This window comes from Schistocerca cancellata, chromosome 1 (assembly GCF_023864275.1).
Source record: "Schistocerca cancellata isolate TAMUIC-IGC-003103 chromosome 1, iqSchCanc2.1, whole genome shotgun sequence".
Taxonomy (NCBI): Eukaryota; Metazoa; Arthropoda; class Insecta; order Orthoptera; family Acrididae; genus Schistocerca; species Schistocerca cancellata.
In genome coordinates, this window is record NC_064626.1 from 824,423,940 (window position 1) to 824,448,567 (window position 24,628).

Consider the following 24,628-nt stretch of genomic DNA (forward strand, 5'->3'; position numbering starts at 1 on the left):
TTCCATTCAGAATTCCCTTCAGTGTACAAAAGCAAAAGTACTCCACTTTTTGTGCATGAACCAGTGCTTCCAATGAGGACCTGAGCATGGCATGATCACTATCAAGGACAAATTTGGCAAGACAATCTTGTACATCACTTAGTAAAAGATAGTGTACAGCTGCCACAGCTTTCTGAGCAGGATGTCACGTCCATGCAGTTTATGGCTCGCATGCCACATCCTCTTCAGCATTTCTGAGTCACTCAGGAAAGCCCACCTTCCAGTTATAGAGGCCATTAATTTCACGTGCAGCAACACACATAAGCACTCTGTTCACTGTATTGCTTCATCCAGTACCAAGCATCTGCTTGGAGCATCCCACTTAGTTCCCATATGGTTCTAAAACTTCCTTCACACATGACAGCATCCAGTCACTGTATCACTCTTATTTTTTTCACTGTTTCCCACAGTCTCTAAAAGTAATCAACTTTTAGTGTTAATGTTGAATTTTTTAATGCGTGTTAATATTAGTGAAGATTTCCACCTATGAATTTGTGTGTTTGTGTCTGTGCCAAAACTGATCAAACAAGCTCTGATCCTTTTTCTCCAAATGCTTTTGTTGAAATAATGAGTAGTAGTTTGTATTACCTAATAAATATGTTGTGTTCCAAAAAAATTGTCTCAACACCTTTTCGTTGCTTCACTGGAACATGCATTCCATATCATTTCACGTCTTCTCCTAGCATTTCCCTTAAGTTTCCTCCCTCAATAGCAGTAATGTGCATTGTGCAGTGATAAACTCTGCACAGCATTTCCACACTGGTGACCAGACTTCACCCTCCTTAAATCATTCCCATTCCTTGGATGTTCCACGCAAAGCACCTTCCCCAGTAGGCTAGTGTGTCTTTATGTTGCATCACAAGCTCTGCACAGTGTTTAGTCACTGTTTCAGCCCCAGGGCTGCACACTCATGAGTATCAAGTATAATTTTTTTCTCTCTCTCCCTCTCAGTCAGATGTATCCTGCACTCATGCCCGAGATGCAGCTTATGTCAGGAAGTGGTCCCAATGAGCAGACTCCTGAAATGTCATCGATGAAGAGTATTTCACCTGGTCACATACCTGCACCTAGTCCATTCGACCTTCTGGCACAGGCGGCCAGTTTAAATCAGTTCATTGTTTGCACAACTCATGAGCACCGCTGCACCTCAAGCACAGGTCTCATTACCAACCCATTAGTCGAGTAGAGCTTCTGTCCACCTCTCAGCACTTGAAACCCATGGCTCATGCTTATGGTTGTCCTTCACTGGCTACAGAATTATGGGTGACACCATTGATAAACTTGAACCTAGTGTCACAATGGAGGATCGCGACATCATCACCAACCCTCCGCAATCCAGCAGCTACTGTAAATTAAAAGGGCACCTAATAACAGGATTGGTGTTGGTTGAAATGCTGCACTCCCGCACACTATTTTCTGCAGAAGAGTGTTCTGAAATGAGGCCCACCCAGCTCCTGCAATATCTCCATGCCTTAGCCGAACCCCATATCTTCCTGGTGAAGCTTTTATTCCACAATTTTAATTCTCATTTCCCTGCTGTAATGTGTATGGCACTCCCCACACAGGTCCATACCGACATCAAAGCAGAATGGGTGTTTGAGTCCCTTGACCCCGACCAGCCACATCCACTGCCCAGTCTCCTTACCCTTTCTGCCCCCCCCCCAAAAAAAAAAATCAGCCACAGCCGCTGTCTGGTCCTCTTAATCCTTTCCCCCTGCCCTGGCTCCCTTCTGCCACTGTGGATACAAGTGCCCCAGCCACATGGCGAGTCCAAGCAACTTAACTACCACCTCTGCTTGTTCGCACCCAACCAGTTCAGCACCCCTGTCCCCTACAACACACCCACATGGGCCAATGTTTATTAATGTGCCCCTTCCCTCCCCCCCCCCCTCCCACAGCAACTGATAGCATGCACACCCTCATAAGCACATTACCCTCTATCCGTCTGCTGGGGGACCCCCATGATACCATGTGTCAGTGCTGCTATCATGAGTGCTTCGCCAGTGGTGCTGCCAAATGCAGGCCATCACGCACTTGGCAATAGGCACACCCAGTTGTTCAGCAATTTCCTCACACCTGTTCTCACTTGACCACCATATCCCGAACTCACTCATTTCCTACCTCACTGACACTGGCATGGACCTGTCCATCTTTCTGCACAGACTCCTGCCCTTGTCTGGCCCCAATCTCCCTTCCTCCTCACTTGTCATGTTGGACCTTCACCATGGCTGATGTCACTAAGCCAACTCTCAGTGCAGATTTTATCTTCAATTTCAATCTTTTCCCTGACCTGTGCAGCATCGCCTGGTCAACGTTGCATTTGGTCACTCCACACCATTCACTTCCCATCCCACCATATACATAGCCATCATACTCCAGTCATTTTGCTTACCTCCTTTTCCAATTTCTGCTCTCCACCCAATCATCTGGCACCCTCCATGAGATGTACCATGACACAGTGCACCATATCTTGATTACTTCAGGTCTACCAGTTCATTGCTGCATCAATTCTCTTCTGCCAGACAAGCACAAGTTTTCAGGGGTGTGAGACCTCCATTGCTACCAGAATCCTCTGCCCATCCAAAAACGCTTGGTCCTCCACACTTCGTTTAGTACCTAAGAAGGGCAGGACATGGCGCGCCTGGAGTGATTATTGGCAGCTCAATGCGAGAAACATTCCCACATGTTAAACTGTCCCACTCTTACACAGCTATAGTGAAAACGTTTCTGGCTACACAATTTTTAGTAAGATAGGTTGCACTAAGACTTTTACGCAGATGATGCTCACAGAGGAAGAAGTTGATAATATGGCCATCATTACAATTTTCAGCCTCTTTAAAAGCCCCTTCACAACCTTTGGTCTCTGTAACAACATGTAAACTTGCCAACATTCCCTAGATGGGTCCTCTGTGGCACATGGGCTGTTTTGTGTACCTGAATGACACTCCAGGAATATTGCTGAACACTGTGAGCAACTCTGGGAGATTTCTGCCCACCTGAAAAGAGTAGGGGTCATTCTAAACCTACAAGAATGCATTTTCTGGGTAGCTGAGATTAAATTCTTAGGGCACACCATTTCCACATCTAGCTAGCAAACCTCTGCCTGATGAAGTCTGCATGATCTCCAAATTTTCACATCCCAAAATGCATAAGGAGCTTCACGGATTCCTGGACATGGATAATTTTTTTCATCACATCCCTAAAAATGTGATCTCTGTTCAGGTACCTATCACTGCCACAATTCAAGGCGACTGAATGAAGGGTAACAAACTGATGCCATGGAGCCTGCCTATGTTGGCTAGTTTCAAGAGCACAAAACGCTGTCCTTCTGCCACACCCTCCCTTCTCCAACTTCCCCACTACCATGGCTGATGCGAGTCAATCTGTGAACAATGCAGTCTATCAACAGCACATCAGGAATACTTGGTAACCACTTGCTTCTTTTTGGTTACACTATGAGAACCCAGCACAAATGAGCCATGTATGATCAGGATTTACTCGCTGTCTACGAGGCAGTGAGGTACTTTTATCCTCCCATTGAGGGATGCCCTTTCATCATTTTCAGTGACCATAATCCACTTACAACAGAGTTCTACCAGAAAGATAGCATCCAAAAGTTTGCCCCAGCAGTTCTGCCAGCAGGAGTATGTATCTCAGTTTTCTACCGATATATGCCATTTAGCCAGCACTGATAACATTGTCACTGGCTACCTCAGCTGCTGCTGTACTCTCAGCACTATATTAAATTATGAGGCCCTTACTAAAGTGAAGTCCACTGACCCCAAATAGCTCAGTTATGTCAGGACCTGAATTCCGACCTCATCCACAGCTCCACCAGATCCCTGACACACAGCTCCACCAGATTCCTGCAGGATTTTTGTGATACTCTTTCTGACCCTGCACACACCAACAACTACAAAGACCCATATACCCTAATACTCCAAAAACCATGTCTACCCCTATCTTGCCCCTCCCCCCTTCCACAAACTAGTTTTCTATTGCCTGCACAGCTTATCACACCCCTTCATCCATTGCCCTTGTACAGGATCGTTTCTTCTGCCCATCATCCAACAGGACTGTCACACTTGGGTTCATGCCTGTATCCTGTGCCAGCACACTAAATTGGGCCATCATGTTTACATGCCTGTTGCCTTATTTCCCCCTGTCAGGCACCAGTTCTCCCATGTTCACGTTGATATTGTTGGCCGCCTGCCATCCTCAGATGATTTCCTCTGCTTCTCACAGTGACAGTCCAGGTAAGACACTGGCTGGAAAACATCTCCATCCTGGACATTTTGGCTGAAGTGGTTGCTGCGGCACTCATCAGTGCCTGCATTTCATATTATGGCTGCCCTTGCCCCGCACATAACATCAGACTGCAGGCACCAATTCACTTCCTGTTTATACAGAACCCTGTCTCAGACTTGTGGCACCCTCAATCATTTTACAACTAACTACAATGCTGCAGCCAGTGGCATGCATAAAAATCTGCCCGTACCTGCTATGATGTAAAATGGTTTTCCATCCTACCACTGGTCCTGTTAGGCTTGCAAATGCCCCACAAGGCCGAACTGGAGGCACTTGCCACCACCTAGTATGAAGGCAGTCCTTAGCCCTTCCAGGCAACTTTATTGAGCCACAGCAGCTTCAAGAGCACTGGCTACACTGGCTATAACCAGTGCCTCCATTGTACCATTTCAATCACAGGATAATAACAACACAGGCAGAGAAGTACGCTGTAGGGATTTGCAGTGGAGCATAATAATCATACATAACAAAGAGTTCCAGATGGATGAGTCTGTGACCCATCAGGAACAAGAACAAGAAGAATATACACTCCTGGAAATTGAAATAAGAACACCGTGAATTCATTGTCCCAGGAAGGGGAAACTTTATTGACACATTCCTGGGGTCAGATACATCACATGATCACACTGACAGAACCACAGGCACATAGACACAGGCAACAGAGCATGCACAATGTCGGCACTAGTACAGTGTATATCCACCTTTCGCAGCAATGCAGGCTGCTATTCTGCCATGGAGACGATCGTAGAGATGCTGGATGTAGTGCTGTGGAATGGCTTGCCATGCCATTTCCACCTGGCACCTCAGTTGGACCAGCGTTCGTGCTGGACGTGCAGACTGCGTAAGACGACGCTTCATCCAGTCCCAAACATGCTCAATGGGGGACAGATCTGGAGATCTTGCTGGCCAGGGTAGTTGACTTACACCTTCTAGAGCACGTTGGGTGGCACGGGATACATGCGGACGTGCATTGTCCTGTTGGAACAGCAAGTTCCCTTGCCAGTCTAGGAATGGTAGAACGATGGGTTCGATGACGGTTTGGATGTACCGTGCACTATTCAGTGTCCCCTCGACGATCACCAGTGGTGTACGGCCAGTGTAGGAGATCGTTCCCCACACCATGATGCCGGGTGTTGGCCCTGTGTGCCTCGGTCGTATGCAGTCCTGATTGTGGCACTCACCTGCACGGCGCCAAACACGCATACGACCATCATTGGCACCAAGGCAGAAGTGACTCTCATCGCTGAAGACGACACGTCTCCATTCGTCCCTCCATTCATGCCTGTCGCGACACCACTGGAGGCGGGCTGCACGATGTTGGGGCGTGAGCGGAAGACGGCCTAACGGTGTGCGGGACCGTAGCCCAGCTTCATGGAGACGGTTGCGAATGGTCCTCGCCGATACCCCAGGAGCAACAGTGTCCCTAATTTGCTGGGAAGTGGCGGTGCGGTCCCCTACGGCACTGCATAGGATCCTACGGTCTTGGCGTGCATCCGTGCGTCGCTGCGGTCTGGTCCCAGGTCGATGGGCATGTGCACCTTCTGCCGACCACTGGCGACAACATCGATGTACTGTGGAGACCTCACGCCCCACATGTTGAGCAATTCGGCGGTACGTCCACCCGGCCTCCCGCATGCCCACTATACGCCCTCGCTCAAAGTCCGTCAACTGCACATACGGTTCACGTCCACGCTGTCGCGGCATGCTACCAGTGTTAAAGACTGCAATGGAGCTCCGTATGCCACGGCAAACTGGCTGACACTGACGGTGGCGGTGCACAAATGCTGCACAGCTAGCGCCATTCGATGGCCAACACCGCGGTTCCTGGTGTGTCCGCTGTGCCGTGCGTGTGATCATTGCTTGTACAGCCCTCTCGCAGTGTCCGGAGCAAGTATGGTGGGTCTGACACACCGGTGTCAGTGTGTTCTTTTTTCCATTTCCAGGAGTGTAGGATAATTTGAAGTGGTAAGGATAAGGGGGGTAACTAATCCAGGAAAAATAAGTGATGGTGAACTTTGGAATATGATAAAAATGGTAGGGGTTGTATGTGTTAGGATGTGATGTATCTTTCCTTTTATCCACATACATTTTACAGTATTTTAAAGATATAAACTTCATGATCATTACTGTCTTTTATATACTTCATAGGTTTCAATTACTCTTGTAAGAATGATTTCGGTTTCTTGATAGTGGACTCATACGCACTTATGGCAACACTTGCTTTATGAGTCTATAGCTTATTACAAAACAGAAATTAATTTCAAACTAAAAACACACATTTCTGAATATATTGTGCTGGCTTAATAATATGTAGTGCCCTGCTCCCTATGCCTCTCCAGTAACTAAGCTAACTGCAGTAGTTACAGTAACTGAGTAAAGTTTGGTACAATGTTGGCTCAAATACCAGTACAGTTTTTTGATAATTTCTTATCAAGGTTTTTCCTAAGTAACATTAGGAGAATGCCATGCAGCCTGTGATATATCAACAAAGCTGTGATTGAATGCCACCATCAAACTCTGACCTCTTGTTCTGCTGCTAATAATACTGCACACCCATAATACCCACAAACATTTCTTCTTTCTGTCTTTAACTAACCTACAGTAGAGCTTGGCCACATATTTACATACATACATAGTTCATACTTGCACACACATATTGTAGAAGTCATGGATAAACAAGTGGTCTATGAAAATAAAGGATCTGAACTTAAAACTGTAAATCACAAAACAACTATGTCACTTCATATTGCATGCTGGTAGCAAATTAATACCTTCTAATTAGGGACAGTTATTGTTCATTTCATGGCACCATATACTTTTATGTTGTTGGCATGGAATGACATGTCCTCATTACACTTACCAAAATATTTGGAACTTGCAATCCAACAGCCTCTTTAAATGATGATGGAAAGACAAAATTATCTGGACTAATCTTGTTCTCACTTTCATCAGACAATGTTAGGTACAAAAAACACATTTTTCTTGAAAGTGAAGTGGCACATCCAGCATTTTCAAGGAAGGTATCCAAATCTTGTTCAAAGACACTGTCTGAATGTTGACCCTTCTGTAAAGAGGAAATAGCACTTAAAATAAATATGTAAAAGATAAGCCATAGTATCTTAACTTATCACAATACTTACTGTAAATACAGAATCATAAAATGTAAAGCAAGTTACCAAAGTAGTTTTTATTAGTTTCTGTTGTGAACAGTAAAGTAATATTCTGTTACATATGTTTCCTGTGTACTTTATACTAAAAGAAGTTGTAATATTAATAATAACATAAACCCATGTTCAAAATAAGTGTTTTGTTAAGAAAACACACAATATTATAAATACTTCTACATTTTGTGACATGGATGCAGTAGCTCCAACTGACCACAAATGTTTGATGACATATTAACATCTGTAAGTCCTTACATAGAATATTTTTGCAACTCAATAACACAGATTTTGTATACTCTTACTGGAGAGCTCATGAAGTCTAATACTCCAATGATGGAACTATGACATTATTTTATACAAGAGCTTTAGAGTTTCTTGCTTTTTATCCAACTCTTTACAATACTATATAGTTTCTTCTTTCTGTTACTTAATTTACAGGGTGTTTCAGATATGATGGTCAATAATTCACACATGGAAAGTACAGGCCAATAGTAGCTAAAAAGCTCCAATAAAAATGTGTCCGCAAACCAACCATTGCTGAGTTACCACATTAATTTGAGTTGGGAGCCAACTGTAAACTCCCCTGGTGCGATATTTATGCTGAAAGCTCAATGTGTGGGATCAACTATCTGTTTGTGCAAGTGCCCAGTGCAATTCCACTGGCACATGATTGGTCAGCAGCCGGAATCTGATAGCGGTCCAGCAGCTACAAAGGTGCACAACAGACAGCATCCCGACACTTCGCCTGAAGATGATGAATACGCAGTCCACTGAAACAATGTGACTAGAAGACGACACCACTTGGCTGATAACCCGTGAAGATTTCACAGTTGTTTGTCAATGCTTGCATTGAGGTCGATGGCCGTCAGGTTCAGCACATTTTGTAAGATATAGTACAAATGGTACATTCATTGTGTCAGCGATGGTATCTGCAGTTAACTAACGTAAGTAAAAAAGTACACAGTAACGTGATTTTATTCCTGTTGTCTCCTTAAGAGGACTTTTCCAATCCCAGGTTCCCTACCTCAAACTGTTCAGTGGAGCATCCTCTATATCCTGTTAAATTTTTGCACACTCTTATGGAAACACACTGCATAATAATTTTTGGCACCAAATACATTAGAATCATCAGAGCCATGTTGTAGACTGTAGTAGTCTTTTGTGTGCTGCACAGTTTGTGTGTTTTGTTAATGATGCTTGCATTTATGTTAATACTGCTCTCATCTGAACACGTGACAGTAATACAAGCTTACATCGCCAAATTGTCCAAGAGAGAGGCATCATAAACAAACTTTTTGTAAAAATTAATATTTACTAATGACTAACATTTTTATTTACTTTAGGAGAATGAAAATCAGCTGAGAAGCTAAGGAATACAGCTTTCTATTTAACCTGCAAACTCTTACTACAGATTACATTTCAACATTATTCTGTCTGACTTTTAATCTTGAATACCTCATTATTTTATTTTTATGGATCCTTCATGTGAGTGTATCACTACGATGTAGAATGTGTCAGAGTATTACAGTAATAACCATATGTAAATGGCCATGAAGCTTACAATTTAAATCATATGATACATAAGGTTCAAGTATTCAAATAACAACACAGATGGTTCTCAGACAAATTATAATGCTTACATTCTAATTCATATGAAAAGCATTCTGTCAGCAATTGCTATACCAGTGCTATTTAGTCATTTTTATAGGGATTCTCAAACACATTTGACTAATTATTACGCACTGTCAAAAAATTCCTGTAAAGAATAGAAAGAACTGTTCAAAAGATAAAGTTTTAGCTGTTTTTTTTATTTAATCTTATCCCCAATTATTTGTTCAAGAACATTAACCTATTGCCACCTATATTAGTCATAGTAAAGGCTTTGTTAGGATGAGAATGGACTTTTAAATAAGTGATCACTGCCGGATTAATCAAGAAACAGAAATGCATTCAATATTAGTCATAGTAAAAGCTTTATTACCATACGAATGGACTTTTAAAATAAGTGATCATTGCAGGACTAATGAGCTGATTTGAAGCACATCTGTACAAGATAAGTGTATCAGCATTATATGTTATTCCAAATGTTCCCTCTCTTTCTTTGCTTCATATTGTGAAGGTATTTGGTGACACAATGTGGGATAAGAATTTTTTGGTAGAGAAAATAGTGCAATATACTATAACAATTTCTTATGTCAGCTGCACAATGGGAAGTCCAGGTTGGAACATCAACAATATTATGAAAAGGATAGCTTGCTACTTACCATAAAGATGACATGTTGAGTAGCAGGCAGAGCAGCATAACAAAAACTGATACACTGGGAGATTTTGGCCAAAGCCTTCTTCAAAAAGAAAACACACACACCCACATTCAGACAAGCACACATCTCCTGCACACATGTATTTTGGCTGAGAGTGGTGCACAATGAGGGTGAGGGAATGTGAATTGGGAAGAGGTGACAGGACAGGGGATGGAAACTGTTGGATGGAGACTATGGAGACAGTAGGTTACAATAGGTTGAGAATGGGATAGCTCTGGAAGGGGAGACTGTATTGTAAGGATAACTCCCATCTGTGCAATGGGGATAGGGTAAACCTGAGTCTGGGCTGGAATAGGAAATTCTGGGTGGGTGGATTGGACAAGTCTTGCATTTATGTCTTACTCAAGGATATGATCCATGTGAGGTTGGGAGTGGTATAGGGATGTATGGGATGTTGTGGAGGTTGGTTGGGTGATGGAACACCAGTTTAGGAGGGATAGGAAAGATCTTGGGTAGGATGTCACTCATGTCAGGGCTTGATGATAGATTGTCAAAGCCCTGACAAAGGCTGTGGTTCAGTCGTTCCAGTCCAAGGTGGTATCTGGTGACAAAGGGAGATGCTCATTTGTACCTGGTTCTTAGGGATGGTTGGAGGAATGGGGGTGATGGGAGGATTGGAGGTGTGTGGGTATATGGCATGGGAAATCTGTTTATGGACTAGGTCTGAGGGAGAGTGCTGATCTGTGAAGGCCTTGGTTAGACCATCAGCATACTGTGCAAGGAATTCTTGTCACTGCAGATAAGCCACCCCAGGTAACCAGGCTGTATTGGACCAAGTTCCTGGTGTGGAAGGAATGGCAGCTGTCAAAATGTAGGTACTGTTGGTGGTCAGTTGGTGTTATGTCTACCATAAACCAAACAACCACCAACAATACCTGCATTTCAACAGCTGCCATCCCTTCCACACCAAAAAATCCCTCCCATACAGTCTAGACACCCGGGGACAGCATATCTGTAGTGACAATAACTCCATCGCCCATTATGCTGATGGTATCAGCAAGGTCCTCACAAAAAGGCATTATCCCCCAGAACTGGTCAGTCCGCAAAAACAGTTTTCCCATGCCATATCCCCAAATACATCCAGTCCTTCCAACACCTCCAAGAACTGGGAGTACCCCCTCCATCACTCAATGCCACCCTGAACTGGAATAAATGAACCACATCCTTAGTCTAGGCTTTGACTATCTATCATCATACATGGAAATGAGGGACATCTTACCCAAGCTCCTTCCCACCCCTCCTAAAATGGTATTCCATTGCTCTCCCAAACTCCACAATATCCTAGTCCAACCCCATGCCATTCCTAGCCCAAGCCCTTTGCCACAAGGATCTTGTCCCTGTGGAAGATCCAGGTGCAAGACCTGCCCAATCCACCCACTGAGTACTCCCAGTTCCAGTCTTCTCATAGGTTATTTTAGATCTAGGCCAGCTCATCTGTGAAAGAAATGATGTCATACACCAGCTCTGATGCAGTCTCTATACAGCTGTTTGTATTGTTATGACTACCAAACAGCTGTCCATCAGGATGAAGGGCCACTACAGAACTGTGACCAAGAGCAAGGATGATGACCCTGCAGTACAACCTGCAGCTAAAAATAACATAGTTGGTTTTAGAAGCTGCTTCAAAATCTGTCCCATCTGGATCCTCCACCCCACCACCAACTTTTCTGAACTGCGCACATGGTAGTTATGCCTACAACACATTCTTCACTCTCCAAATTATCCCCCAGCCTCAACCTATAGTACCCTACTGCCTGACACCTTTCCCTGCTCCTCTACTTTTCTGGCTACCTTGCCCCCCCCCCCCCCCCCAAGCCTCCTGACTATGTACCTGGCAGCCTCATTGTAATGCTATCTAGTACCTACACCCCCCCACCAGGCAGTGCTCTTTTCTCTCCCTCCATCCATATCATGCTATACCTCCCCCTTCCCTGCCCCACTCTGGACTGCCACTTTTGTTCAATGCAAGAGTTGCAGTCTGAGTGCAGCAACCAGAGATAGTGGTCATGTGCGCATGAGGTGTGAGATAAGATGATGTGACTTACCAAACGAAAGCGCTGGCAGGTCAATAGACACACAAACAAACACAAACATACACACAAAATTAAAGCTTTCGCAACCAACGGTTGCTTCATCAGGAAAGAGGGAAGGAGAGGGAAAGACGAAAGGATGTGGTTTTTAAGGGAGAGGGTAAGGAGTCATTCCAATCCCGGGAGCGGAAAGACTTACCTTAGGGGGAAAAAAGGACAGGTATACACTCGCACACACACCCATATCCAACCGCACATAGACAGACACAAGCAGACAAATGTCTGTTTGGTATATATACCAAACAGACATTTGTCTGCTTGTGTCTGTGTATGTGCGGTTGGATATGGGTGTGTGTGCGAGTGTATACCTGTCCTTTTGGTATATATACCAAACAGACATTTGTCTGCTTGTGTCTGTGTATGTGCGGTTGGATATGGGTGTGTGTGCGAGTGTATACCTGTCCTTTTGGTATATATACCAAACAGACATTTGTCTGCTTGTGTCTGTGTATGTGCGGTTGGATATGGGTGTGTGTGCGAGTGTATACCAGTCCTTTTTTCCCCCTAAGGTAAGTCTTTCTGCTCCCGGGATTGGAATGACTCCTTACCCTCTCCCTTAAAACCCACATCCTTTCGTCTTTCCCTCTCCTTCCCTCTTTCCTGATGAAGCAACCGTTGGTTGTGAAACCTCGAATTTTGTTTGTGTGTTTGTGTTTGTGTGTCTATCAACATGCCAATGCTTTTGTTATGTGGATATATATATATATATATATATATATATATAAAAACAAAGATGATGAGACTTACCAAACAAAAGCGCTGGCAGGTCAATAGACACACAAACAAACACAAACATACACACAAAATTCAAGCTTTTGCAACAAACAGTTGCTTCGTCAGGAAAGAGGGAAGGAGAGGGAAAGACGAAAGGATTATTTATTTATGTATAAATGTTTTTTGGTGCTGTATTAATTTGGGTTTGGGTATATGTCATATTTGTACGAATTTACAATTCTCTAGAAAACAAACACATCAGAGAAAGTGAGTGGTTATTATATGTATAATCATAAGTAAATATAGAAAGATCAAAAAAGACAATTAATGCCTATATTAGTTGAAAAATAAGACATTTACATACCACAGAACAGTTTGTTGAAACAGTGCTCAAAGGTGTGAAATTACTCCATCGATATGTATGTATACTTAGGAATGCAGTGTCAATGTCTTCCAGTTTATCTGAAGTGACACTTACAGAAACTGCTCCAGAACTTGTCACATATGCTGACACTAAGATATCAGAGAAAAAATCCCTTGCATAGTAGTGTAACATTTTCCATTTGTCTAAGAAATCTGTTAAACATTTAATACGATAGATCAGCACAATTTCAGTATTTTCATGAATGTAAAAAAATCAAGCAATGTCTATTGACCAATAAACTACAATTACAAGTAGACAGCATTTGCCTCACCAATGGATGACCAAGATGGTGCTTCCCATACATCATTTAACTGCCAGTATAGAGCTCCCATTGTGTATCCTTCCCCAGACTCCTTTAAAGAGCTGCGCCATCTTCTGTAATGTTCTGTTTGTACTTTTGTTGACATTGCTTGATTTATCTGTAAAGATAACCCATTATACAAGTCATTATCATGAAATACTGCTTGTAATTCAATAAGAAACTACATCTCATTAATAAGGAAACAAACCTGGCTAAAGTAAATATAAGTGTGAAAGTTTTCTTCAGTGCTGTAATTAACAGGTAATGGGAGGTGTTTATTCATCTCTATTACCATCTCTTGGTAGCCTCCTAAGTGATGCTGGCGGTTCTGCATTAAATCACTATCCACACTCCAATCTGTTGGTTCAGACACTGACATTATTGTGTAAAATGATGGGAGTGACTGGAAACCATATTCAGATGCAAACCGTGGAACTGGGTAGATGTTTGGATCCCATCCATCCAGCATGTAATTATAATAGTGCACTGAAACAAATAATTGTGGTTAGCTATCACTGAAAAAGTAAGAATCTTTTGAAAAATTGTTGTCTTAAAAAGCTTAATATTTCAGAATTTAGAAATACTGCAGTACAAATGGGAATATATCCTTGACTACATTTTCGAATTAAAATGTCATGATTATTTTCCAGTCTACCCTAATCACAGGAGGACAACTTCCAGTGATTTGTAGTTTCTTTAAATACATAATCAAGAGCCAGTTACTGTATGAGCCCATGATGCCTGATGCTGAGAGACAAGCAATCTTGAGAGCACTGGAAGAGATGAAAGAAGTTCAAGTAACAATATACCTCATTTATTTCAACTATATGAGTGCACTTCAATCCAACCAGTGCGTGTACCCAGCTGAGACAGCAGCCCAGAACTCCTTTCCTTACCTTCAGCAGTTAGGATGAGATGTAATATTCTGATGAGTACCTGAACATGCGTGAAATTGGAACACTGGACAGGAGCATGCTGCAGCCAGGGGAGCTTGCAACAACCTGCTGTGGTACACTGTTCCCATACATGTACTACTCAGGGCCACATGTCTTTAGATGAAAAAGTGTTGTAAATGAGACACAATAAGTTTCAACCGATGGATCTTACTACCATCAGTACCACAACTCCTCCCAGCCACTAAGAAACCATGAAATCTTGTTAACATGCCTCTGCATTGGACAATGGTCCCTAGAATGTGAATCCTTCTCCAGTGGATGATCCTAAAGTGTGCTACGCTTGTTGCAAGTAACTACTTGTACACCAAATTTTGAGAGAGTTCAATCATAGGTTATGAACTGTAGTTTAAAACTGAAGTAATTACAAAAAGGCAGAAAATTAAGGAGATAGGACCTGACTAAGTAGAAAGAAGCAGAGTAAGCGCAGATTCAGAGGGATCATTAAGCAAAGATTGACTAAAATGGGGAAAAGAATACAATAGAAAACAAATGGGTAGGTCTGAGAGATGAAATAGTGAAGTGAGCAGAGGATCAAATAGGTAAAATGTGGAAATCTTTGGATATCACAGGAGATATTGATGAAATGAGAAAATATAAAGCAGGCAAAAGAGAATAATACGTTTAAAACATGAGATTAACAGGAAGTCAATCTAAGAAGGAAAAGCTAGAGGACAAATGTAAGATTATATAAGCATATACAACTAAGAGAAACATAGATACGACTTACAGGAAAATTAAAGAGTCCTTGGAGAAAAAAATAGAAGCAGCTGTATGAATATTAAGAGCTCAGATGGGAAACTAGAATAAGTAAAGAAGTGAAAGTTGAAAAGTGGAAGGAGTATATACAGGGGCTATACAAGGGAAATGGACCTGAAGGCAATATTATGAAAAGAGAAGAGGACACAGACATGCTTGGAGTCCATGACTCATCACAGCCATTGTGGGACAATCAGAAATTGCAACAATAAGACATGCTTGTTGCAACTTTAACCTTGGTTCTAAACTATATATTTTAAAAGTTATAAAGTTTTTAACCATAATAGTTCATAAAACTTAATAACAGATGAACCAATTGCACAATATGCACTTATGATACACCATATGTATGCATACTAATGCTAACAATATTAGTAATAGCAACAACACGTTAAGTTTACAATTAAGTGCATATGGACTTTAGTGTGTGTGATATATATATATATTTCTTTGTCTTTAAATATGTCTGCTTGTGTCTGTATTTGTGTGGATGGATATGTGTGTGTGTGCGTGTGTATACCCATCCCTTTTTCCCCCTAAGGTAAGTCTTTCCGCTCCCGGGACTGGAATGACTCCTTACCCTCTCCCTTAAAACCCACATCCTTTCGTCTTTCCCTCTCCTTCCCTCTTTCCTGATGAGGCAACAGTTTGTTGCGAAAGCTTGAATTTTGTGTGTATGTTTGTGTTCGTTTGTGTGTCTGTCGACCTGCCAGCACTTTCATTTGGTAAGTCACATCATATATATATATATATATATATAATAGAGGGAAACATTCCACGTGGGAAAAATATATTTAAAAAGAAAGATGATGAGACTTACCGAACAAAAGCGCTGGCAGGTCGATAGACACACAAACAAACACAAACATACACACAAAATTCTAGCTTTCGCAACCAACGGTTGCCTCGTCAGGAAAGAGGGAAGGAGAAGGAAAGACAAAAGGATATGGGTTTTAAGTTTGTCTTTCCTTCTCCTTCCCTCTTTCCTGACGAGGCAACCGTTGGTTGCGAAAGCTAGAATTTTGTGTGTATGTTTGTCTTTGTTTGTGTGTCTATCGACCTGCCAGTGCTTTTGTTCAACATATATATATATATATATATATATGAATATAATAGAGGGAAACATTCCACGTGGGAAAAATATAATTAAAAAGAAAGATGATGAGACTTACCAAACAAAAGCGCTGGCAGGTCGATAGACACACAAACAAACACAAACATACACACAAAAATCTAGCTTTCGCAACCAACGGTTGCCTCGTCAGGAAAGAGGGAAGGAGAAGGAAAGACAAAAGGATTGGGTTTTAAGGGAGAGGGTAAGGAGTCATTCCAATCCCGGGAGCGGAAAGACTTACCTTAGGGGGAAAAAAGGACAGGCACACACCCGCGCGCACACACACACACATCCATCCATCCATACAAGACACAAGCAGACACTTGTAAAGGCAAAGAGTTTGCCTTTACAAACGTCCGCCCGCGTCCCGCATGGACGGATGGACATGCGTGTGTGCGCGCGCGAGTGTACACCCGTCCCTTCCTCCCCCCAAGGCAAGTCCTTCCGCTCCCGGGACCGGAACGACTCCCCACCCCCTCCCCCAAAACCCAATCCCTCCGTCCTTCCCTCTCCCTCCCTCCCCCCCGACGAGGCAACCGTTGGTCGCGAAAGCCAGACTCCGCGTGCATGTTTGTGTCCGCCTGCGCGTCCATCGACCCGCCAGCGCCTCCGCCTGGTAAGTCTCATCATCCTTCCCTCCAAATATATATATATATATATATATATATATATATATATATATATATATAATTAAAAAGAAAGATGATGAGACCCACCAAACAAAAGCGCTGGCAGGCCGACAGACACACAAACAAACACAAACACACACACAAAAATCCAGCTTTCGCAACCAACGGCCGCCCCGCCAGGAAAGAGGGAAGGAGAAGGAAAGACAAAAGGATATGGGTTTCAAGGGAGAGGGCAAGGAGCCACTCCAATCCCGGGAGCGGAAAGACCCACCCTAAGGGGAAAAAAGGACAGGTATACACTCGCACACACACACATATCCATCCATACATACAAGACACAAGCAGACATTTGTAAAGGCGAAGAGTTTGGGCAGAGATGTCAGTCGGGACGGAAGTACAGAGGCAAAGATGATGTTGAAAGACAGGTGAGGTATGAGAGGCGGCAGATTGAAATTAGAAATTAGCGGAGATTGAGGCCTGGCGGATAGCGAGATGAGAGGATATGCTGAAGGGCAAGTTCCCATCTCCGGAGTTCAGACAGGTTGGTGTTAGTGGGAAGTATCCAGATAACCCGGACGGTGTAACACTGTGCCAAGATGTGCTGGCCGTGCACCAAGGCATGTTTAGCCACAGGGTGATCCTCATTGCCAACAAACACTGTCTGCCTGTGTCCATTCATGCGAATGGACAGTTTGTTGCTGGTCATTCCCACATAGAACGCTTCACAGTGTAGGCAGGTCAGTTGGTAAATCACGTGGGTGCTTTCACACGTGGCTCTGCCTTTGATCGTGTACACCTTCCGGGTTACAGGACTGGAATAGGTGGTGGTGGGAGGGTGCATGGGACAGGTTTTACACCGGGGGCGGTTACAGGGGTAGGAGCCAGAGGGTAGGGAAGGTGGTTTGGGGATTTCATAGGGATGAACTAAGAGGTTACGAAGGTTAGGTGGACGGCGGAAAGACACTCTTGGTGGAGTGGGGAGGATTTCATGAAGGATGGATCTCATTTCAGGGCAGGATTTGAGGAAGTCGTATCCCTGCTGGAGAGTCACATTCAGAATCTGATCCAGTCCCGGAAAGTACCCTGTCACAAGTGGGGCACTTCTGGGGTTCTTCTGTGGAAGGTTCCGGGTTTGAGGAGATGAGGAAGTGGCTCTGGTTATTTGCTTCTGTACCAGGTCGGGAGGGTAGTTACGGGATGCAAAAGCTGTTTTCAGGTTGTTGGTGTAATGATTCAAGGATTCCGGACTGGAGCAGATTCGTTTGCCACGAAGACCTAGGCTGTAGGGAAGGGACCGTTTGATGTGGAATGGGTGGCAGCTGTCATAATGGAGGTACTGTTGCTTGTTGGTGGGTTTGATGTGGACGGACGTGTGAAGCTGGCCATTGGACAGGTGGAGGTCAACGTCAAGGAAAGTGGCATGGGATTTAGAGTAGGACCAGGTGAATCTGATGGAACCAAAGGAGTTGAGGTTGGAGAGGAAATTCTGGAGTTCTTCTTCACTGTGAGTCCAGATCATGAAGATGTCATCAATAAATCTGTACCAAACTTTGGGTTGGCAGGCCTGGGTAACCAAGAAGGCTTCCTCTAAGCGACCCATGAATAGGTTGGCGTACGAGGGGGCCATCCTGGTACCCATGGCTGTTCCCTTTAATTGTTGGTATGTCTGGCCTTCAAAAGTGAAGAAGTTGTGGGTCAGGATGAAGCTGGCTAAGGTAATGAGGAAAGAGGTTTTAGGTAGGGCGGCAGGTGATCGGCGTGAAAGGAAGTGCTCCATCGCAGCGAGGCCCTGGACATGTGGAATATTTGTGTATAAGGAAGTGGCATCAATGGTTACAAGGATGGTTTCCGGGGGTAACAGACTGGGTAGGGATTCCAGGCGTTCGAGAAAGTGGTTGGTGTCTTTGATGAAGGATGGGAGACTGCATGTAATGGGTTGAAGGTGTTGATCTACGTAGGCAGAGATGCGTTCTGTGGGGGCTTGGTAACCAGCTACAATGGGACGGCCGGGATGATTGGGTTTGTGAATTTTGGGAAGAAGGTAGAAGGTAGGGGTGCGGGGTGTTGGTGGGGTCAGGAGGTTGATGGAGTCAGGTGAAAGGTTTTGTAGGGGGCCTAAGGTTCTGAGGATTCCTTGAAGCTCCGCCTGGACATCAGGAATGGGATTACCATGGCAAACTTTGTAAGTAGTGTTGTCTGAAAGCTGACGCAGTCCCTCAGCCACGTACTCCCGACGATCAAGTACCACAGTCGTGGAACCCTTGTCCGCCGGAAGAATGACGATGGATTGGTCAGCCTTCAGATCACGGATAGCCTGGGCTTCAGCAGTGGTGATGTTGGGAGTAGGATTAAGGTTTTTTAAGAAGGATTGAGAGGCAAGGCTGGAAGTCAGAAATTCCTGGAAGGTTAGGAGAGGGTGATTTTGAGGAAGAGGAGGTGGGTCTCGCTGTGACGGAGGACGGAACTGTTCCAGGCATGGTTCAATTTGGATAGTATCTTGGGGAGTTGGATCATTAGGAGTAGGATTAGGATCATTTTTCTTCGTGGCAAAGTGATATTTCCAGCAGAGAGTACGGGTGTAGGACAGTAAATCTTTGACAAGGGCTGTTTGGTTAAATCTGGGAGTGGGGCTGAAGGTGAGGCCTTTGGATAGGACAGAGGTTTCGGACTGGGAGAGAGGTTTGGAGGAGAGGTTAACTACTGAATTGGGGTGTTGTGGTTCCAGATTGTGTTGATTGGAATTTTGAGGTTTTGGAGGGAGTGGAGCTGGAAGTGGGAGATTGAGTAGATGGGAGAGACTGGGTTTGTGTGCAATGAGAGGAGGTTGAGGTTTGCTGGAATGGTTGTGAAGGGTGAGTGAGTTGCCTTTCCGGAGGTGGGAAACCAGGAGATTGGATAGTTTTTTAAGGTGGAGGGTGGCATGCTGTTCTAATTTGCGGTTGGCCTGTAGGAGGATGCTCTGAACAACCGGTGTGGATGTGGGAGAGGAAAGATTGAGGACTTTTATTAGGGACAGGAGTTGATGGGTGTGTTGATTGGCTGAGTGGATGTGTAGGTGAAGGATTAGGTGGGTGAGGGCAATGGATTGTTCGGTTTGGAACTGGTATAGGGACTGATGGAAAGAAGGGTTGCAGCCAGAGATGGGAACTTTAAGTGTGAGGCCTTTGGGGGTGATGCCAAATGTCAGACAAGCCTGAGAAAATAAAATATGGGAGTGTAATCTGGCTAGGGCGAAGGCATGTTTGCGGAGGGAATGTAAATAAAACTTAATGGGGTCGTTGTGGAGGTGTTGTGAGGGTGACATGGTACTAGAAGGTGGAAAGTGGAAACGAGGCTGAAAAAAAAAAAAAAAAAAAAAAAAAAAAAAAAAAAAAAAAAAAAAAAATATGGGGAGAGATAAAGGTAAAACTAGAAATCATATGGAGATCTGGTGTGAAAAAAGGCGAAAAAGCGTTGGTTAGAGCTGGGCTATGTTGATCCTATGGTGAACTTGTGTAGGTAGATAATGATGTGCATAAAGGTTAGGTGGTTGTGTTGCCGCCAAAACACGTTAAAGGGTGGAGAAATGCGGGAAAATTTCGAAAAAACTACGTGAGGATGTATTAAAAGGGTGGTTTGGTGGTGGCAAATTATGGAAATGAAGCTAACAATTGTCTGATGAAGAAATAATGACGTTAAAACCTGTGGGAAGCGGCTAAAAATGATCGATGATGTGAGAAAAACGGAAATAAAGCAAAAGATATTAAAACTGGCCGAAAAGGTTGTTTAATAGCTGAAAGGAACTGTTTGTGAACTGGAAACGGCGGATTTTATAGCAGCGGTAGTGTTGAAAGCGGAAAAAAAAATTTTTGGTTATGGTTTGGAAGTGGGTTACGTATTATTACGTATAATTGAGTATATATCGGCGGGATAAAATTGTATACTGGATTACGGCAAAAAAGGAGAAGGTGAATAGAAAGTAAAACTGCTGGCAAAAACAGAAGGAGGAAATAAGATGACAGAAAAGACTACGAAATGTAACAGTGACAATAACAATAACAATAACAAACGTGATTGTTGGGTTCAAATTAATGATATGAATATAATAGAGGGAAACATTCCACGTGGGAAAAATATAATTAAAAAGAAAGATGATGAGACCCACCAAACAAAAGCGCTGGCAGGTCGACAGACACACAAACAAACACAAACATACACACAAAAATCTAGCTTTCGCAACCAACGGTTGCCTCGTCAGGAAAGAGGGAAGGAGAAGGAAAGACAAAAGGATTGGGTTTTAAGGGAGAGGGTAAGGAGTCATTCCAATCCCGGGAGCGGAAAGACTTACCTTAGGGGGAAAAAAGGACAGGCACACACCCGCGCGCACACACACACACATCCATCCATCCATACAAGACACAAGCAGACACTTGTAAAGGCAAAGAGTTTGCCTTTACAAACGTCCGCCCGCGTCCCGCATGGACGGATGGACATGCGTGTGTGCGCGCGCGAGTGTACACCCGTCCCTTCCTCCCCCCAAGGCAAGTCCTTCCGCTCCCGGGACCGGAACGACTCCCCACCCCCTCCCCCAAAAAACCCAATCCCTCCGTCCTTCCCTCTCCCTCCCTCCCCCCCGACGAGGCAACCGTTGGTCGCGAAAGCCAGACTCCGCGTGCATGTTTGTGTCCGCCTGCGCGTCCATCGACCCGCCAGCGCCTCCGCCTGGTAAGTCTCATCATCCTTCCCTCCAATATATATATATATATATATATATATATATATATATATATATATATAATTAAAAAGAAAGATGATGAGACCCACCAAACAAAAGCGCTGGCAGGCCGACAGACACACAAACAAACACAAACACACACACAAAAATCCAGCTTTCGCAACCAACGGCCGCCCCGCCAGGAAAGAGGGAAGGAGAAGGAAAGACAAAAGGATATGGGTTTCAAGGGAGAGGGCAAGGAGCCACTCCAATCCCGGGAGCGGAAAGACCCACCCTAAGGGGAAAAAAGGACAGGTATACACTCGCACACACACACATATCCATCCATACATACAAGACACAAGCAGACATTTGTAAAGGCGAAGAGTTTGGGCAGAGATGTCAGTCGGGACGGAAGTACAGAGGCAAAGATGATGTTGAAAGACAGGTGAGGTATGAGAGGCGGCAGATTGAAATTAGAAATTAGCGGAGATTGAGGCCTGGCGGATAGCGAGATGAGAGGATATGCTGAAGGGCAAGTTCCCATCTCCGGAGTTCAGACAGGTTGGTGTTAGTGGGAAGTATCCAGATAACCCGGACGGTGTAACACTGTGCCAAGATGTGCTGGCCGTGCACCAAGGCATGTTTAGCCACAGGGTGATCCTCATTGCCAACAAACACTGTCTGCCTGTGTCCATTCATGCGAATGGACAGTTTGTTGCTGGTCATTCCCACATAGAACGCTTCACAGTGTAGGCAGGTCAGTTGGTAAATCACGTGGGTGCTTTCACACGTGGCTCTGCCTTTGATCGTGTACACCTTCCGGGTTACAGGACTGGAATAGGTGGTGGTGGGAGGGTGCATGGGACAGGTTTTACACCGGGGGCGGTTACAGGGGTAGGAGCCAGAGGGTAGGGAAGGTGGTTTGGGGATTTCATAGGGATGAACTAAGAGGTTACGAAGGTTAGGTGGACGGCGGAAAGACACTCTTGGTGGAGTGGGGAGGATTTCATGAAGGATGGATCTCATTTCAGGGCAGGATTTGAGGAAGTCGTATCCCTGCTGGAGAGTCACATTCAGAATCTGATCCAGTCCCGGAAAGTACCCTGTCACAAGTGGGGCACTTCTGGGGTTCTTCTGTGGAAGGTTCCGGGTTTGAGGAGATGAGGAAGTGGCTCTGGTTATTTGCTTCTGTACCAGGTCGGGAGGGTAGTTACGGGATGCAAAAGCTGTTTTCAGGTTGTTGGTGTAATGATTCAAGGATTCCGGACTGGAGCAGATTCGTTTGCCACGAAGACCTAGGCTGTAGGGAAGGGACCGTTTGATGTGGAATGGGTGGCAGCTGTCATAATGGAGGTACTGTTGCTTGTTGGTGGGTTTGATGTGGACGGACGTGTGAAGCTGGCCATTGGACAGGTGGAGGTCAACGTCAAGGAAAGTGGCATGGGATTTAGAGTAGGACCAGGTGAATCTGATGGAACCAAAGGAGTTGAGGTTGGAGAGGAAATTCTGGAGTTCTTCTTCACTGTGAGTCCAGATCATGAAGATGTCATCAATAAATCTGTACCAAACTTTGGGTTGGCAGGCCTGGGTAACCAAGAAGGCTTCCTCTAAGCGACCCATGAATAGGTTGGCGTACGAGGGGGCCATCCTGGTACCCATGGCTGTTCCCTTTAATTGTTGGTATGTCTGGCCTTCAAAAGTGAAGAAGTTGTGGGTCAGGATGAAGCTGGCTAAGGTAATGAGGAAAGAGGTTTTAGGTAGGGCGGCAGGTGATCGGCGTGAAAGGAAGTGCTCCATCGCAGCGAGGCCCTGGACATGTGGAATATTTGTGTATAAGGAAGTGGCATCAATGGTTACAAGGATGGTTTCCGGGGGTAACAGACTGGGTAGGGATTCCAGGCGTTCGAGAAAGTGGTTGGTGTCTTTGATGAAGGATGGGAGACTGCATGTAATGGGTTGAAGGTGTTGATCTACGTAGGCAGAGATGCGTTCTGTGGGGGCTTGGTAACCAGCTACAATGGGACGGCCGGGATGATTGGGTTTGTGAATTTTGGGAAGAAGGTAGAAGGTAGGGGTGCGGGGTGTTGGTGGGGTCAGGAGGTTGATGGAGTCAGGTGAAAGGTTTTGTAGGGGGCCTAAGGTTCTGAGGATTCCTTGAAGCTCCGCCTGGACATCAGGAATGGGATTACCATGGCAAACTTTGTAAGTAGTGTTGTCTGAAAGCTGACGCAGTCCCTCAGCCACGTACTCCCGACGATCAAGTACCACAGTCGTGGAACCCTTGTCCGCTGGAAGAATGACGATGGATTGGTCAGCCTTCAGATCACGGATAGCCTGGGCTTCAGCAGTGGTGATGTTGGGAGTAGGATTAAGGTTTTTTAAGAAGGATTGAGAGGCAAGGCTGGAAGTCAGAAATTCCTGGAAGGTTAGGAGAGGGTGATTTTGAGGAAGAGGAGGTGGGTCTCGCTGTGACGGAGGACGGAACTGTTCCAGGCATGGTTCAATTTGGATAGTATCTTGGGGAGTTGGATCATTAGGAGTAGGATTAGGATCATTTTTCTTCGTGGCAAAGTGATATTTCCAGCAGAGAGTACGGGTGTAGGACAGTAAATCTTTGACAAGGGCTGTTTGGTTAAATCTGGGAGTGGGGCTGAAGGTGAGGCCTTTGGATAGGACAGAGGTTTCGGACTGGGAGAGAGGTTTGGAGGAGAGGTTAACTACTGAATTGGGGTGTTGTGGTTCCAGATTGTGTTGATTGGAATTTTGAGGTTTTGGAGGGAGTGGAGCTGGAAGTGGGAGATTGAGTAGATGGGAGAGACTGGGTTTGTGTGCAATGAGAGGAGGTTGAGGTTTGCTGGAATGGTTGTGAAGGGTGAGTGAGTTGCCTTTCCGGAGGTGGGAAACCAGGAGATTGGATAGTTTTTTAAGGTGGAGGGTGGCATGCTGTTCTAATTTGCGGTTGGCCTGTAGGAGGATGCTCTGAACAACCGGTGTGGATGTGGGAGAGGAAAGATTGAGGACTTTTATTAGGGACAGGAGTTGATGGGTGTGTTGATTGGCTGAGTGGATGTGTAGGTGAAGGATTAGGTGGGTGAGGGCAATGGATTGTTCGGTTT

General features: G+C 44.6%; 1 protein-coding gene across 2 annotated transcripts in view; it reads right to left on the reverse strand.

The window, feature by feature from the left end:
* LOC126188487 (beta-mannosidase) overlaps window positions 1-24,628 on the reverse strand; it is a 253,080-nt gene that overhangs the window by 5,956 nt on the left and 222,496 nt on the right. For both annotated transcript variants that reach the window (XM_049930100.1, XM_049930094.1), the window contains 4 exons: window positions 13,570-13,847; window positions 13,332-13,479; window positions 13,001-13,212; window positions 7,208-7,411 (listed from right to left, as the gene is read on the reverse strand). In XM_049930100.1, the coding sequence (XP_049786057.1) occupies window positions 7,208-7,411; window positions 13,001-13,212; window positions 13,332-13,479; window positions 13,570-13,847 (842 nt within the window). The remainder of the gene's footprint in view (window positions 1-7,207; window positions 7,412-13,000; window positions 13,213-13,331; window positions 13,480-13,569; window positions 13,848-24,628) is intronic.